General features: G+C 33.9%; 1 protein-coding gene across 2 annotated transcripts; it reads left to right on the top strand.

The window, feature by feature from the left end:
• The first annotated feature begins 10,333 nt into the window (after nt 1-10,333).
• LOC125185680 (fatty acyl-CoA reductase 2, chloroplastic-like) lies at nt 10,334-14,737 on the top strand. 2 transcript variants are annotated; one of them, XM_048082256.1, is made up of 10 exons: nt 10,334-10,636; nt 10,974-11,074; nt 11,155-11,354; nt 12,501-12,601; nt 12,683-12,875; nt 13,044-13,205; nt 13,817-13,898; nt 13,986-14,158; nt 14,240-14,377; nt 14,456-14,737. In XM_048082256.1, exons 1-10 carry the CDS (start codon nt 10,342-10,344, stop codon nt 14,619-14,621), a joined length of 1,611 nt encoding a protein of 536 aa, XP_047938213.1. In that variant the 5' UTR covers nt 10,334-10,341; the 3' UTR covers nt 14,622-14,737. The 2 variants fall into 2 exon arrangements, with proteins under 2 accessions (XP_047938213.1, XP_047938212.1); XM_048082255.1 differs by having other exon boundaries at nt 10,336-10,636; nt 13,986-14,377.
• The last annotated feature ends 2,763 nt before the right edge of the window (nt 14,738-17,500 follow it).

Raw genomic sequence — 17,500 nt, 5'->3', positions numbered from 1 at the left:
TAACTGTGAGAGAGTTCTAGTGAGTTAGGTCCACTTAGTAGACGCTACGGTTAGCTTCCCTTAAAACGACACTGTTAATTGAGAGTGGAGACTTTTCAAGGGTTTTAGGAGCTTTTGGAGTTACGTGTTAGGATTGTCAACCCTGATGTTGTAATCAACGTTTGTATCGCATGAGCATGAGCTAGGTGACTCATCCTTTCAAAGTATAAACTGTGCTAGGGTATTGTAGTTGGAATTTGTATAACCATAATTGTATAATTGTGAACGCACATCCCTAGAATTCTCTTATCTCTCATATTTTATCTTTGTGATTTAATTGCATTTAGTTGTTTGATTGCTTTTAATTGTCTTCAGTTTCCAAAGTTTTCATAATTCTCTTGTTTCTCTAGATAGTATTTGACGCTTAGTACATAATAGCCAGTTGCAATTATATTCCCCGTGTTCGATATCCCGGTACTGACCTTTAGCTATACTATATATACTCTGTATACGTGTAGGTTTATTTAGTGCTAAAAAATAGTGTATCACCAGTGTGGTATGATTAAATCCCTAAGAGGTGATCCCCAAAGAGGTGTTTGAAAAAAGAATTTATTATTCAGAAATCTGCGCAGTTGGAAATGTATTCCACAAATAATAAATAAAGTTTCAAACTAGAAAAATCTTCGGAGAATTAATTTAATTCAAGTCACGTAGCACAAAAAAGAATTAAATTGACGGATTAAGAAAATCTTAAACACGAGAAATATTGGAGTGAATTAAAATGGACCCAAGTTATTTGTAATTTGGTGATTTAGATGGGAGTGCAATATTATTCTTTAGTGGAACAAAATAATATTCCATTGATAATATATTAAATCATGGGTCATTTGATTTAATTAGATATTTATCTAATGGGTGAGCCCAACATCTAGATCATTCCATGGATCCCCATCATAGCCAACAACTCCAAGCTTATATATAGTGTAGAGAAGGGAAACCCTAGAATACCACCACAACACACAACACTCCTAACCCTAACCCTAGCCGCCATAGGCGGCGCCTCTCTCTCTCTTTTGGTCTGGATTCTCGTGCCTAGCACGTGAGAGAATTAGGGTTTTGATCTTTGTTCTTGTTCTATCCTAATTCATAGGATTAGATCAAGACAATCTCGTGTTTGTGATTGGTTTTCCCTAGATCTCATATCACTTTTGTTTAGTTGTTCAAGATCCGCCCATACGGATGAATAATCAAGGACAAAGGAATAGTATAGAAGATTCACGGTCGATAAATCAAGGATCTCCGGGTGGTGCAGCTAGCAATGTCAATCCTATGATGGATCAAGAGGAAACAATCGAATATACATCAATCCTATGATTGGAATCGAATGCATAATCAACTAAATAGATCCGTAAGGATTTGTTTGTTTTTTGTGTCTTCCACTGCGGTAGTTCCAACAACGACCTCTCCATAACATCTGTTCTCATCTACCCACTCCGAAAGCGATGCGGAAGTGGTGGCTGCGGCAAAGGTTGGAATTTTACAAACCCACGGTCAAGGGGATCCACATGTGTTGGTGGTTTATGTGTCGAGTATTCCTGCTGTTTCGGCGGGTCCCAGCAGGTGGGCTGACGCACGGGCGACGGTTTTGGTCACGGTCGGTAGGGTTCAGGCTGTTCATAGGGGGAGAATCTCATTGGATTTCGGGGACCAGGATGGTGCGACATCTGGCGAGCACGTAACGGCTGATATACGGCCCGACCGAACTGTTGCCTATGGCCCGAGGGTCCCAGGAAGGCAGCGAATAGTACGACAGGTCTTGAGCCGGCTGTGGCGGTGGCTCTGGCAGCGGATGAGTGCGAATTTCTCTGCGGGAATCGTAGCACGCCTGTTGTGCATACGTTGATTTTGACGCAGGCAAGTTTGTCACACGCCGTTCGATTTTGTCACAACATGATTCCAACCTGGAGATAGCGGCATCCAATTGATCGAACAGTTGTTCCTAACACCCCAATCCGGTGTAGTTGCGTGACATGATGACGTTGAACGGCGACGGTGAAGCTCGACAGTTGGAGGTGATCGAGGCAGGTACTGTAACTGATTTTTTTTTTGGGATATAGATGAACGAAGATGGAGGATTAGTACGGGATGAAAGCACTAGTTGTTATAGACGTTCTCCGTAACGAGGCAGGTTAACTAACTTCTCGGAATGATAAAGTGATCGGTCCTTCGACAAGCTTGAAGGAAAGGTCACGATTTTCACGTACGTTTCCCGATCTTTAATAAAGAGAGAACAAATATATTCAGATTGCGCCCTTTAGGTTAGGAAAATAATATATTCATTGATTCATTGATTGATTGATACAATGATATAATCTCTCCTATTTATAATTCTAGAACACTACTACCCTAACTTATTGAATAAGAAACAAATATCTAAATATAAATGGAAAAGATATAGTGAATAAATAGGAAACTAAATAATTGGAATATCCTATGATATTGGATCGTATCAAAACTGCAACCCATCAGGGTTGACCCGCAATCGTAATGGGCTACCCTAACCCATTTAACCCGTCAACTCTAATGGGCTAACCCGTTTGTCCATTTTGCATATAAATTTCAAAATTACAGCTTTAACTTGCTAATATATTCAGGTCATTCAGATCAATCAACGGGTTTCGAATTAGATTGCCATCCCTATATTGAAAGCCTTTCTAATAGTTTATTTTTATATACAATGAAGAACCATAAAAAGTAAAAGAGACTTAATTTTGATTTGGGAAATAAATTAAAATAAAGATAAAATATACTCAGACATGAAGTTCTAAGTCACAATAATTCTATATCTCAACTTAAAATTGAAAATCCCATATGTATTAGTGATTATAACAACCAACAAACGAGAACAAAATAACTACATGCAACTTTTGATTTAGTAAAACCATTCACAACTACAAAAATAACGACTAAGGATATTTTTAAATGTTACGAAGGATACTAATCTGTGTGTCTAAATATTAGGGGACACTAATATAAGTATTCTAAAAAATTAAAAGAATTAGATAATCTGCCATCAACAGACACTTTTTTTTGTCCTGTATTATTATTATTTTAACAAATTTTCAAATTATAGTAAGTGTATCTCAATATTTATGTCCTTAAATGAGAAGTTTTTTGATTGCTACGTGCTTGACTAATTCTAGCATGATTTGGATTAAAAATATGACATTCACCAAATCAATACTCCATACATTGTTTCCCAATGTTTAGCCTTTTATTCAGCCAAAAATAGTGAAAATAATACACCTTGTGGTTTATTTAATAACTAACATAGTTGACAACTCTGTTAGAAGCAGAGAAGAAATATGAAAGAAAGACTTTGATGTCCTGGAGTTGTTAGGAATGACGATTGTAATGTAAATGCATTGAAGTTGTGATCTTAAATAAGACAAATATCGTTTCGTATTCAACAATTTATTATTATAATATTAATAATAATTATTCATTTTTTTTATTAATAATAATAATAATTATTATTATTATATGAAGATGGGGAACGGTTAAATTTGAATTATAAGTATTACTCCCTCTATTTATTATAGTCGATGGTAGCCATTAAGTAGTTTTAGAGACCATCTCGGTATGCTGATTACTGTTAACATTAAGATTTAATTTCTGTTCATTTTGCCTTAGAGAAAATATGTCTTTTTATTTAACCTAGTTTCTTGAATTTTCTCGACAATCTCGTTAAACTCCAAAACACCACATAATTAATCGGAAATACAATATTCTACCTATAAAATTCTCACTACGTCCGCAATAAGAGTCCTATTTGGTTATGGCATGAATTTTAAGAAATGTTAAAAAAAGTGGGTTGAATAGGTTAGTGGAATATGAGTCTCACTTTTATATATATATATATATATTAATTTTATAATAGAATGTGAGTGGAATGAGTTGGTAGAATGTGGGGCCAACCTACCCAGGGGCGGAGGGAGGGTGGGGCCAGTGGGGCCCATGGTACCCCACCAATTCTTAAAAAAAATCAGGGGTATTTTAGTAATTTCCACATTAATTATAATTTATAATATATGTAATATTAAAGATTGCTTTCAACGAAATTTATATGAACTGTTTATCCTTAATTTATCTTTCTGCTTCTGAGTTCTTCGCTGTAGGTATGTAATTTGATGTGAAATTCTTTATATATATACAATTTGATTTGTGAGTGTGAATCCCAATGTTATTAATTATTGTTTGCAATGACAAATTTTTAGATCTGAGCATATTGTATATTTTGGTTACTTTTATTGTTTTAGTTGTAAAGTACTCCATATATGATGAATTTTATCCTTTTTGTGTATGATTTATATTTTTCTAATCTTAGTACAAAAAATATCAAATATTTTGCAAAACTTAATCAGTTTTGACTATTTATGTAAGTATATGGATCGTTATTTCAAAAAACTTTCTTCCATTGATTATTCGTCAGTTGAACCTCCATTTCCGTTGAGCATATTGTTTGAACTTGAAAGTCAACTTGAGAACTTTATTTTCGATGTGCGCATAAATGAAAAGTTTTCACAAATATCAGGAATCAGTGGTCTTGCTCAAAGATGGTTTCTACAAGGAAACATGGAATTTTTCCAATGATTTATTTATTAGTTAAGTTGTTATTGATCTTACTAGTTGTCACTGCGTCAGTAGAAAGAGCCTTTTCAGCAATGAAGATCATCAAGACTTCTTTACATAATAGCATGGGAGACCAACTATTAAATGACTGCTTAGTTCCTTATATATATAGAAAAGGACGTGTTTGTTATAGTTACCAATGATATTATTATGCAACGATTTCAGAAGATGAAGAATAGAAGACAAATGTTATGATGTGATTGTATTTAACATTTACATTTTGAACCTTATAATTTAATTTATGTAATTTGTTTTGAAGTTTAATTTTGGACCCCCCATAATTAATTTTCTGGCTTCGCCACTGTACCTACCATTTATGGTAAAAGTGTAATAAGACTTTTATTATGAGACGAACCGAAATGGCAAAACTGAACCCTTATTGTGGGATGAGGGGAGAATATATGACATTAATCATATCGACAAGCCAATCAAACGGATAGAAATATGAGTTTATCACACAATACACGCTGCTTATATACAATTTGTGTGAGTGTGCATAATTTTTTAAATGCAATGTCATATGTATTAGTCCCTCCGTCCAACAATATGAGTGATATTTTATCATTTCGGTCCATCCCACAATAAGAGTCACACTTCACGTTTACCATAAAGGGTATGTAGGTCTCACATTTTCACTAACTTTTCTAATTCATAATTTTTTCCATTACTTAAAACTCGTGCCCACACCAAATGTGACTCCTATTGTGGAACGAAGTAAGTATTTCATTCTATCAAACAAAGTATTTATATTGAATTTCAATTATATTTCAATTCAATTCAAATTTTGTTAATGGACGACCAAGATGTGATTTTAAATTAATGCATTTATTAAAATAAAAATACAATTATAAACCAATGCTGATTAACTCTCCTACTCACTCACTTTAAATGACATTTCTAAATCTAAAAACATCATTCTCTTACTTTTATCTTTTTTTTACTTTATTTTTTCCACTTTACTAAAATAACACTACATAAAATCTAAAATTCACATGCTGAATTAGAAATGTTCAATTTAAACTGGGAAGGAGGGAGTTAATGAATATAACTATTGCCCCTGAGTTCCATAGTATTGAAAATCTTGTCAACAATAATTATGGAACTTAAACTTTTTAATGTCTGGTCTTAGACCATCTCTAATGGTACAAAAATCTAAAATGTGATAAATAATTAGTTCCAATAGTACTCAAAAACCAATCTCATTTTTATTTTTGAGAAAAAATTACTTATTTTTAGGTTTACACGAAACCAAAACCTAAAAGTGTTTCAAATTTTGTGAGTAAAAGATGCATAATATAGAGAATATTCTTTTAAGTTTGAGTTTAGTGTAATTGGTTGAAGTAAAATCATATTTAATATGATATTTACACTAAAATAAGTTTGAGTTTAGTGTAAATTGTAGGAGATACTCTATGATATGGCTGACTATGTAGGAAAACCAAGTTAATTAATTAAAGGCTATTATAAGACTAACTAACGGTAATTAACTATACATTATTTTGCGAATAGGGGTGAGTATTCAGGTTTCAGTTTGTTTTTTGCCTGAATCGAACTGAAACCGAAAAATCGAATTTAGTACAAAATCCAAGCCGAACCAAACAATTGGAAAAACCAAAATCAAAATACTAAAATCGAAAAACCGAACTAAAACAAAAAAAAAACGAAATTATATGTGATTTTTAAAAACCGGAAAACAAAAAAAAAACATACAAAACCATAATATACTCCCTCTGTCCCTGAAAATTTGTCACTTATTTCCATTTATGTCCGTCCCAAAAAAAAATTCATCTTTCACTTTTATTATAGTTGGTAGAGGACCCTACATTCCACTAACTCATTTCCACTCACATTTTATTATAAAACTAATATATAAAAGTAGGACCCACATTCCACTAACTTTTTCAACCTACTTTTTATTACATTTCTTAAAACCCGTGCCGAGTCAAATGGTGACGAATTATTAGGGACGGAGGGAGTAATATATAATACTCCATAATACTCCCTCTGTCCCGCTTTAGGAGTCCCGGTTGAGTCAGACACATGTTTTAAGAAAGTGTTTGAGTGAGTAATAAATAAATGTTGTAGTGGATGTTGGGACCTACTTTTAACACCTTTTTTACTTACTTTGTAAGCATTTTTTATTAGTTTATCCTAACCGGAACTCCTAAAGCAGGTCGGCCAAAATTGATCAACCGAGACTCCTAAAGCAGGACAGAGGTAGTACTATATACTAGTATATACTCCCTCCGACCCACTTTAGGAGTCCTAGTTGAGTTCGGCACGAGTTTTAAGAAATGTAAAGGAAAGTTGGTGAAAAAAGATAGTGGAATGTGGGTCCTACGTTTTTATATTAGTTTTACAATAAATTGTGAGTGGAAAAAAGTTAGTGGAATGTAGAGCCTAATATCATTTGTGTAATATTTCAACCGGGACTTCTAAAGTGGGACACCCAAAAATGATAAACCGGGACTCCTAAAGTGGAATAGAGGGGGCATTAGATTATATAGTACATAATATACTACTCCCTACATCCCAAGATAAGCGACTCACATTCCTTTTAGGGATGTCCCAAGATAATTGAGTCATTTACTTTTTTGTTATTCTTTCTCTTATTTTTTCTCTCTACTTTATTAACTCTCTTACTTTATTCACTTTCCACTTTACTAACAAAACTCCATTTCCTTAAATCCCGTGCCGAAAAATTTGTGCTCACTTATCTTGATAAGGAAGGATTATAATGTATATAATATATTATATCATATAAATGCTACGGTATATAGTATAATATTAAAATATAATTCAATTTTTTGTTTTTTTTTGGGCCGAATCGAACTGAAAATCTAAATCGAATTTCAAATTTTGGTTTGGATTGGTTCAGATATTCGATTTTCGGTTTTTTTGCTCACTCATATTTGCGAACAACTAACTTTAAACTTGTAGTCCTAAGAACATCCGCAACGGTGCACTCTCGCCGCTGGCACGGCGCTGCTCGATGCATCGAGCACGTCCGTTCCAGCGAGCACACTGCTGTTTTCAAATTTTCCTTTTTTTAAAATTCATTTTTAATTTAAAAAAAATAAAAAATTAATAAAAAAAATATTTTCCCACTTCCCAAAAAATTATATCCATTTTCTTCTCAATTTTAATTTTTTATTCAATTTTTTTCCCCAAAATTCACATTTTTCATCTATAAATACCCTCACTTCACCACCAAAAATTTCACACCACACCACACTTCTCATCTAAATTCTCCCATCTGAATTCTCTCATCAATTCTCAATCTTTCACTTCATTCTTACAAAAAAATGTCTGGCACCGGCGATCACCCCTCCGGCTCCCCCGGTTGGAACCACGATTGGTTCGAATCAAAGCCATTTCCTAGTCCGAAAACGCAATTCTCGGCCCCTCCTCGAACCCAAGATTCTCAAGTTCCGGGTGGCTACCGGCCTTACCCGGTGGATGACCAAGATTCCCCCGATGGGCGGTAAGGGTGGATGTCCGAACCCGGATCGGGCGGTTCTCAAACTTATCCTACTCTTACTCCTCATCCTCCTACACGTGGCACCCGAACCCCGTACACACCGGCGGAGATGGAAGTGTTATTCAAAGCCTATGTGATCATCTCTGAAAATCCCGAGGTTGGCACGAACCAAACCGGGGATAGATTTTCGTAGCGCGTCTCTCGTCGGTACAATGAAAACCGGTCGGTTAGAACCATCTATCGCAATGAGAGTATGGTGCGCAATTCCATAAACAGAGCCCAAGACGAAATCCAAAAGTTCCAGGGGTATTACCTCCAGGAAGAGTGGTCGGCTGGGAGCGGCAAGAGCAAGCTTGACATCATCAGGGCCGCCTTGACGACCTACCAATCCATGAATTTGAAACCGTTCAAGTACCTCAATTGTTGGCAGGAGTCGTGCCATCATCCGAAGTATAAGGGAGGCGTAATATCCTCCTCTAGCTCCTCCAGCAAACGGTCGAGGTTAGTATTCCTATCCGACGGCGCCTCTGATGATGTGGCTACCCAGCTTGTCGGAACTAACTTGGGTAGCCCTGAGTCTGGCCCGAGCAGTTCCCGGTGCCCGCAAAGAAGGAAGAGCCCCGACTCCATCTACCCCCGATCCCGCTCCAGCTCCCGCTCCCTTTGTGCCACCTCAACCCCCCCATCAACTCGTTGTGCGTCCTCTTGGGTTAACTCAATGCGACTGATAGGTCTAACATAACTCCCTACCAACTTGCAACACATGTGGCAATAATACGGGGTCTCCGAAGAACATTGGGGATAGAGGACTAGTCTTCCACGGGGGTATTTTTTAGTCTTTAATTATGTAATTTTTAATTTGTAGGATTTTAATTATGTATTTTTTTATTTTATAGGATTTTAATCATGTATTTTTATTTTTTAGGATTTTAATTATGTAAATTTTATTTTTAGGATTTAATTATGTAATTTTTATATTTTAATGCATTTTAATATTGTGGAAAAGTTTTTAGTAATTGAAGTATTTAAATTGAATAATAGAATGGTGAGACCCTTGAGCATGCTCTTGCGGAAGAGAGCATGGATGTGGGTGTTGTGCTTTTGCCTAAGAGCAGGGAGTAAAAGTGGGTCCGGGCCCACTTCCGTGCTCTTGGCAAAGAGCACAGATGTGGATGCTCTAATGATATACCCCCTCTGTCCACGAAAAATAGGGCGTATTTGCCATTTTTGGTTGTCCACGAAAAATAGGACATATTCAAAAAAGAAAAGTTTTCAACAACCTCTCTCTTACTTTTTTCCCTTCTCTCTTACTAATAATATGGACCCCACATTCCACTAACACTACTTCTCTCTTACTTTTTTCCCTTCCGTCTTACTTTACCAATTCTACATTAAAACTCTTGTCATTCGCAAAGTGCCCTATTTTTAGTGGACAGAGGAGTAGGGTTTTTTGTTTGAATATCCAAATTATATAGGCTTATTTACGGGAAATGTAATTTATTTAACTCATTTATTAGTATATACATTTCATTGATTATCTAATTAATACTTATAACCTTTTCCATCGAAATTTTTGATTCCATCCTAAAATTAATTGGTGATACATGGAGTGTCGCATGATATTTATATACTAGTTTAAGTTGTTTTTTTTGGCATCGATGTGGGGTAGTTATATAATACTCTTTTTTTTAGTTTTAATTGGCAACACCTTCCCTCGAACCCCTCAAAGTAAATCATGGAGGGGTTAGGACTTTTTTTTCCTGATCATTTGTACCACTAGCTTAAATTTTTCTAATCGATTGAACTATAGCCCAAATTTAAAGTCCAGATTAACTGATGGGTCGATCAATTGTACCACTAGCTCAAACTTTTTCTAATCGACTAAACTATAGCCCAAATTTAAAATCCAGGTTTACTAATGGGTCAATTTGTTAAACAGAAGGAGTACTATAAGGTTCAATTTTTCTAATTCCCATCCCATCCCATCCCATCCCATTTCCAACATTTTATGCTTATCAAGTTATCATTTACGTTTCATAATTAAATTATAAACCCTACTTGGAAACAACGAAACACTAAAAAAATCTCATACCAATTTTCCTACTATTATAAATGTACATCTACTTAGTAAGAGAACTTCTCACACGCCTCCCTCCACTCTCTCTCTTTCTCTCTCTCTCACGTGAGCCATGTTACAACTAACAAAGAGCCCTCTTTTCTGTCCAGCAACTAGGGAAATTAAGGGAATGTCTTGTGACAGACCCAAGATTTCCTTTTTGTGCAATGATCTAAACGAAATCCAACTACAAAGGATATATTCCAAAAATAGTAAGATAAATGCAACAGTTATTGACGGCTTTAAAGCTGTTACTAAAGAACTAGAGATGCCATCAATGGTGGATTCTGGCTTAGGAATTGGAATATCCAATTTTTTTGAAGGAAAGAACATTTTCCTTACTGGTGGAACTGGCCTTCTAGGAAAAGGTTTGTTTATATATTTTTTATTATGTCACCGTCCATGAAATATTGTCCACGTTTCCATTTTGGGTTGTCTATAAAATATTGTCCACATTCACTTTTTTAATTTTATGTAAGTGGACCTCATACTCAATCGTTTTATTACACTCACATTCCAATATAAAACTAATATATTAAAGTGAGACCTACACTTCACTAACTTTTTCAACTAAATTAATTTCCTTTACATTTTTAAAAGCATGTGCCGGTCAAATATGGACAATATTTCATGAACGGAGGGAGTATTATCTAGTAGATAACTGTATTTTCAGTTTTTTTTAATAATGTCCATAATATTTTGCAGTACTTGTGGAGAAGATGCTAAGGTCAACACCACTGGGAAAAATATATGTATTAATAAAAGCAGATAATCCGAAAGCAGCATGGGATAGATTGTTTAAAGAAGTATGGTTTTATGTCGAAATTATTTTTTCTTTATATAATTAATTAAATTTAAGACTACTAACGTAAAGCTTTTTTATTAGCTTATAAACTCGGAGTTATTTGGATGCATACAAGAAAAACATGGAAAATGTTACCAAGAATTTATAAAGGAGAAGGTGATACCAATTGTTGGTAATATTTGTGAGCCAAACTTAGGCATGGATTTGGATTCTGCTCGAGCAATAATGGAAGATGTCAACGTTATCATTGAATCTGCAGCTATTACAACCTTGAATGAAAGGCTAGTGTTCTTTCCCTTTTTAAATTTGAAATCTATTATTTGGCTTATAGCTAGTAAAATTTTCTTAGATTCTATAATATTTTTTAATTTATATGTTTTGAAAGTCAAGATATTATCCTATACTCATCCAATTTCTACCTAAAATTTGATAATAATCTTTAAAATTTGCAACTTTAATACTGTTTGATAGGGATATTAATTCAACCCGATACACGTGGTAGCCCGATTAGCCTAGAAAATGAGTAGGTTAGGGCTGTAATTTTATAACCCGAATACAAAACGGGCTAAACGGGTTGGCCCGAATGGGTTGGCGAGTTAAACGGGTTGGCCCGAATGGGTTGCGGGTCAGCCCGACGGGTTGCAACTTTAAATTAAAAAATATTGAGTTTTTATATTTTTGAATTTTGATGTGGCATAATCATAAGTCTTCTTCGATCTACATTCTACTACACTGTGCCACTCAATCCCACACTATCAACTTTAATGTTTCACCTCAACTCATTTTTCATCGCCCCATCATCTGTCACTACTGTCTTACTACCAACAAAGCAAATCAATACAAAATTAAGAATTAACCCATCAAAATCTCAATATAGTTATCATTTTAATAATAATTCATGTAAGATATGATTTTTAATTTTCATAAAGAAATAATTATGAAACAATGCCAAAATAATAACACGAACACAAGCTTTAATTGAAATTAATTAATTTAATTTTTTTTATATTTGCTTAGATTGTAGTTGATCGAGATGAAATGCTTCTTTCCAACTATTATTGAGGAAAACTATGAAAAATTTGAAGATTTTATATGATTCTAACACTAAGAAGAAAAAATATCTAAAAATTAAAATTATTTTTTGGAGGAAAATTTGATTACAAAAGATTATTTTTGAAAGTTTTTAGGCCCGAATAGCCCGATGGGTTAGCCCGAAACCCGGCGGGCTAAGGTTAGGGTCGAAAATTTATGACCCGAAAAATTCATAACCCGAATAGCTTGACAATCCGAGTGGGTTGGCCCGAACCCGAACGGGTTAGCTCGATTGACATCCCTACTGGTTGATGTAGCAAATTACTACTACATGCTTTAGATTTTTTGTCATAGATCAACTTTCCCTAATTATAAATTTATATGCATATTACCAGGTACGATTTGTTACTTGACACTAATGTTAATGGCCCTCAAAGACTAATGAGGTTTGCTAAATCATGCAAGAACCTTGAGCTACTTGTCCATATTTCAACCGGTACGTAAAAATACCTAAATCATTTTTTATAGGATGGATTATGCTAATATGTTCATCAATATTGTAAATGTTTTTTGTTAGTGTATGTCAATGGTGAGAAAGAAGGGATCATCTTAGAGGAGCCGTTAACTATGGGGGAGAATAGAAGAAATGGCAACGGAGAAATATGTCTGCCCCTTGACGTTAGTGATGAAATAAATTTGGCATTGAGATCATGCAAGGCTACTTCAAACTATGATACCACCAAAGATATGAAAAGGCTTGGAATGGAAAGGTCAAATCTCTGTTTTTCTTCTTTAATTTGAGTCACAATTCATACAAATTTAATAATGAACTTATTATGATATGGTTGGAGAGAAAACGTCTTACCAAGTGACTGTGATACCTATAACAAATTGTTTTCTGATCAATTTATTTATGAAATTGTTATTTATCTTAACAGAGCGAAGTCGTATGGATGGTACAATACTTATCACTTGACCAAAGCAATGGCTGAAATGGTAATTCATGAAACAAGAGGAGATATACCAGTGCTAATCATTAGACCATCGGTTATAGAGAGCTGCTATAGAGAACCTTACCCCGGTTGGATACAAGGAAATAGGTAAAAGAAAATATTCGTTTTGAATTAATTATTAGAGTTTATATTTCCCATATTTCCCGTTATTCCGAAATCATACCAATATTTAAAATTGCCACTATAAATGACATATATTTTAAAAAATGGTTGGTTGAACATGAGGAAGGTAAGGATCTCATTTGTGACTTTCGATTTATTTATATATTTTTTTAAATCTACCGATCTGATCAAGTCTCCCAAAGCATAGAAAATTGTGATGACGAGTTCATTTTTTAATGAGAAAATAGAGAGACAAGAGTCGGAGTATATGCATAAAAAAGTAGAGAATATATAAAATGACGTCGTCATTGTCATATTATGTCATGTCATCTCATGTTTTTAACATCAGTATCATCTTTTTAATTTACTTAACAAAAGATGTAATATATTTTTTTTTAAAAAAATTCTCTTTTACATTAATATATTCTTTTCTTTCTTCAATTAACATGTAAAACGTCTTCTAAAATTTCGTGTCATTATCCAAGTATGTCATTTAAAATAAGACAGAAGGAGTATCAAAAGTCTAGGTTTGCCAATGTTAACATAATTTTATTTATTAACTAACTTATTTTCATATGGTTTGGTATGAAATATAGGATGTTTGATCCGATCATTATTTCATATGGAAAGGGACAGCTTCCTGCCTTTTTAGGCAAACCAGATACACCCATGGATGTGGTGAGTAGCACAAGTTTAATTTACATATGATATGAATATTGATTGATGCTAACATTAATTAATAATTGTTTTCACGATGTTGATCAGATTCCATTAGACATGGCGGTGAACACAACAATTGCAGCTATTGCTAAGCATGGGAAAATGCATAAACCAGAAATCAATGTCTACCACTTGGCTTCCGATCTAGTCAACCCATTGCGATATTCACAATTTTTTGAATATATTCGCGATTACTTCACCTCAGAGCCTCTAATCCAGTCTGAAACTTTTACTCGAATCAATTACTATGATGATTTAAAAAGTATAAAATATTTTGACAATTTCGACGAATTTTCAAGCTATACGAGAGACGAGATAAATGAACGATTTGGCGGGAAGACGAATCAGATCAAAATACAAAAGCAATGTAAAGCAAAAGCTGCATATGCTGAGAACTTGTGCAAGATGTATGAATTTTTAGGATTTTTCAAAGCAAGGTACATATTTTAATTTTTACACTTGATGTATTTTATCCTATTTCATTAATTATTGAGCAATAAAATTGTTATATGCAGGTTCGATGTTGGCAACACGCAGAAATTATTGTCTGAAATGTCGATAGAAGAGAAAAACAGCTTTGCAGTTGATGTAAGAGAAATAAATTGGAGGAAATATTTTCAGGAAATTCACATTCCTGGTTTGAGAAAGCACGTGCTCAACGACAAAAGGATATCTCTCTAGTGCTAATGAATTTGTTATGTTTGACGTTTTCTTTCTTCCTGTTTAATGCAAGAGAGGATGCTACTACGTGTATTTTTATTTGGAAAAATTCTAAAAATTATGTCTTAATAATATACAAAAATATCACTTTGTGGAAATCCTTCTCTTGTTAAACTAAAGTAAAGATTGGCTCAAAACAAATCATAATTCACATTTAAATTATTTTTTATTAAAAATCATCTTTATATTGAGATGAATATACCTACAAAAAATCGCTACGGATTATTCCGTCAATCCGTACGTCACTGAACAGGGTTTGACAGATTAGTGTCGGTTAGAACCGTAGTTAAAAAGTTTGTCACTAAAAATTTTAGTGACCGATTTGCCATGGTAAGTTCGTATTAGTGACGGACTAATTTGTCACTATTTAGTGACTGACGCGTTTCCGTCACTAGTTACTGAGGGATAGGCTGCTGTCACTACCATGATACACGTTTCACGCTAATTTGGGACATGAGTAATTATTGTAGTAACGTTTTTTTCGTTTTAAATTCATGTTTATAATAAAACATAACAGGAAGGGATAGAAGTTGGTGTTTAATAAAATTGAGGCAGAGAAGTGAACTGATGATGTATAAAAACCGATGATTTTATTCTTCAGAATGCATTGGTAAAATCATGTGTTTAGATCAAGTGTGAGTCTGTTGACTTCCTTGAGTGTGTATATCAATAACATTCCTATATGGTGTATCTTGCATTTATAAATTGGCAACAAAAAAATAAATTTTAGAAATGTCGAGTAGCACTACAATATCCTTTTGGTATTCCGCGTCACAGGCTTTAGTTTTGAGAACCTCCGCTCCATCGTAGACTTGTATCGACTCAATGCTTGGGGAGTTGGCGAAGATCCAATTCACGAAGAGTAGGTATTTATATGCTCAGACTGAGTTTCAATTGGATTGGATGATAGAGCAAGTGATGGGTGGTGTGGATCAAATTTGAGCCTTAGTGGATCGTCTCCAATACTTCGAATATAATTCTCGAGTTGTTGCAACAGTGTGATGGTGCGTAACCTAATTGTTGGCGAAATTCAAATTTATAAATTCGCAATCACAACACTACCCGGCCTCCTCCAACTAAAATTTTAGATTTAAGAATTCTTATAGGAGTATGATATTTTAACACTAATTTTACTTAAGGTTGGTGTTTAAATGGCATGGTTAGAACTTAATTAGAGGTTAGAACCCTAATCTTTTGTTACAGATATGAGGATGCATGATTTAATCTCTCTGGATTAATGGACTATTTTTTTCTTACATATTGAATTATTTATTTCTAACAACCAATACTTCTTATATGAGGAGTACTTCTTATGCATGCAATTTATTTCTAACAGCCAATATATTTCTAAGGTATATGCAATAACAGAGATAATAGATGATCCCCAACACTATAGCTCAATTAAAGGTGACAGACAAAATATATTTTTGGATGTTATAATACTGACATGGTCAGTAATGTGAACTCTTGCTTAAAAAAATTAAAATAAAATCTTAATGTGAACTCTTGTATGGGAATGTTAAAATAAAATCTCGTCTTCTTATAAATTGTTGGATTCTTCAAACTCGACGTGCGTGAGATGACAGATTACTTAATTATTTATTAGGATTATTACCAAATAATTTGTTGTATATTAACGAATATAACAGTGCTGATGCATGATGCATGAATCCACACCAATATGGAGGATCTAGCTACATTATTTATAAAATTATGTATTAGTATGATGCATGATGTATGGATCCACACCAGTTAATTAAAACATTTATACATATCTACATACATTAAGTTCGTAATTATCTCACATTCCATAATTATCGTTGATCGATTCCGTCAACAATATAGTTCTTACTCCATTTTCTAGTTTATATATTGTCGTTTGTCGTTTGTCCATTTCGTCGACAATTTGAGCTTTCGACAATGATATCTTGTTTTGAACTTTTTATTTTATTGTTGAGTCGTTTTTTTGGGATTATTTTAAAATAGTTGAGTTGTTTTTTTCTTTTTTAGGCACAAATTTTATTTTTCATGACTTTATTTTTGGATATTAATCCCTTAATCTCTATACCAAAATGAAATGCATCAACTATAGGGAATAATACATGGACCTAGAATTCAAATTTAACCATTCCATCGTCTTCAAATAATAATAATAATAATAAAAAAAGTAGCAGTACCAGCAACAACAACAGTAGCAGTAGTAATTAAAAATCATATTGATCAATACTTTTACATTATCAATAGTCATGTCTAGCAACTCTAGGGCATCAATCATCATAGTTGTATTACTGAAACTCACATTGAGACGTTTACATTGTCAATCGTCATGTCTAGCAACTCTAGGGCATCAAAGTCTTTCTTTTCATATTTCTTCTCTGCCTATAACAAAGTTGTCAACTATGCTAGTAATTAATGAAATCAAAAGATGTATTAGTTTCACTATTTTTGTTGAATAAATCTAAATATAGGGAAACAATATAGATTAGATTTGGTGAATGTCATATTGTCAATCCATATCATGCCAAATTAGTCAAACGTAGCAACGCATTTACTAAATCAAAAGTTGTACTCCCTCCGTCTCAAGGAAGATGACTCATTTCTTGGGCGATACGGAATTCTATGCAGTTTTATATTACTTCCTCTGTCCACGAATAGGAGTCTTATTTATATCCGGCACGGGTTTTAAGAAATGTTAAGAAAAGTGGGTGGAAGAAAGTTAGTGGAATAGGAGTCTCACTTGTATATATTAGTTTTAAATGATATGTGAGTGGAATGAGTTGGTGGAATATGGGGTCTCTTTACCATTTATGGTAATTATGAACCGGGACTCCTATTCATGG

Source organism: Salvia hispanica, chromosome 4 (genome assembly GCF_023119035.1).
Source record: "Salvia hispanica cultivar TCC Black 2014 chromosome 4, UniMelb_Shisp_WGS_1.0, whole genome shotgun sequence".
Lineage (NCBI taxonomy): Eukaryota > Viridiplantae > Streptophyta > Magnoliopsida > Lamiales > Lamiaceae > Salvia > Salvia hispanica.
The sequence above is the reverse complement of the archived record's forward strand: the minus strand, read 5'-3'. Positions and strand labels throughout refer to the sequence as shown.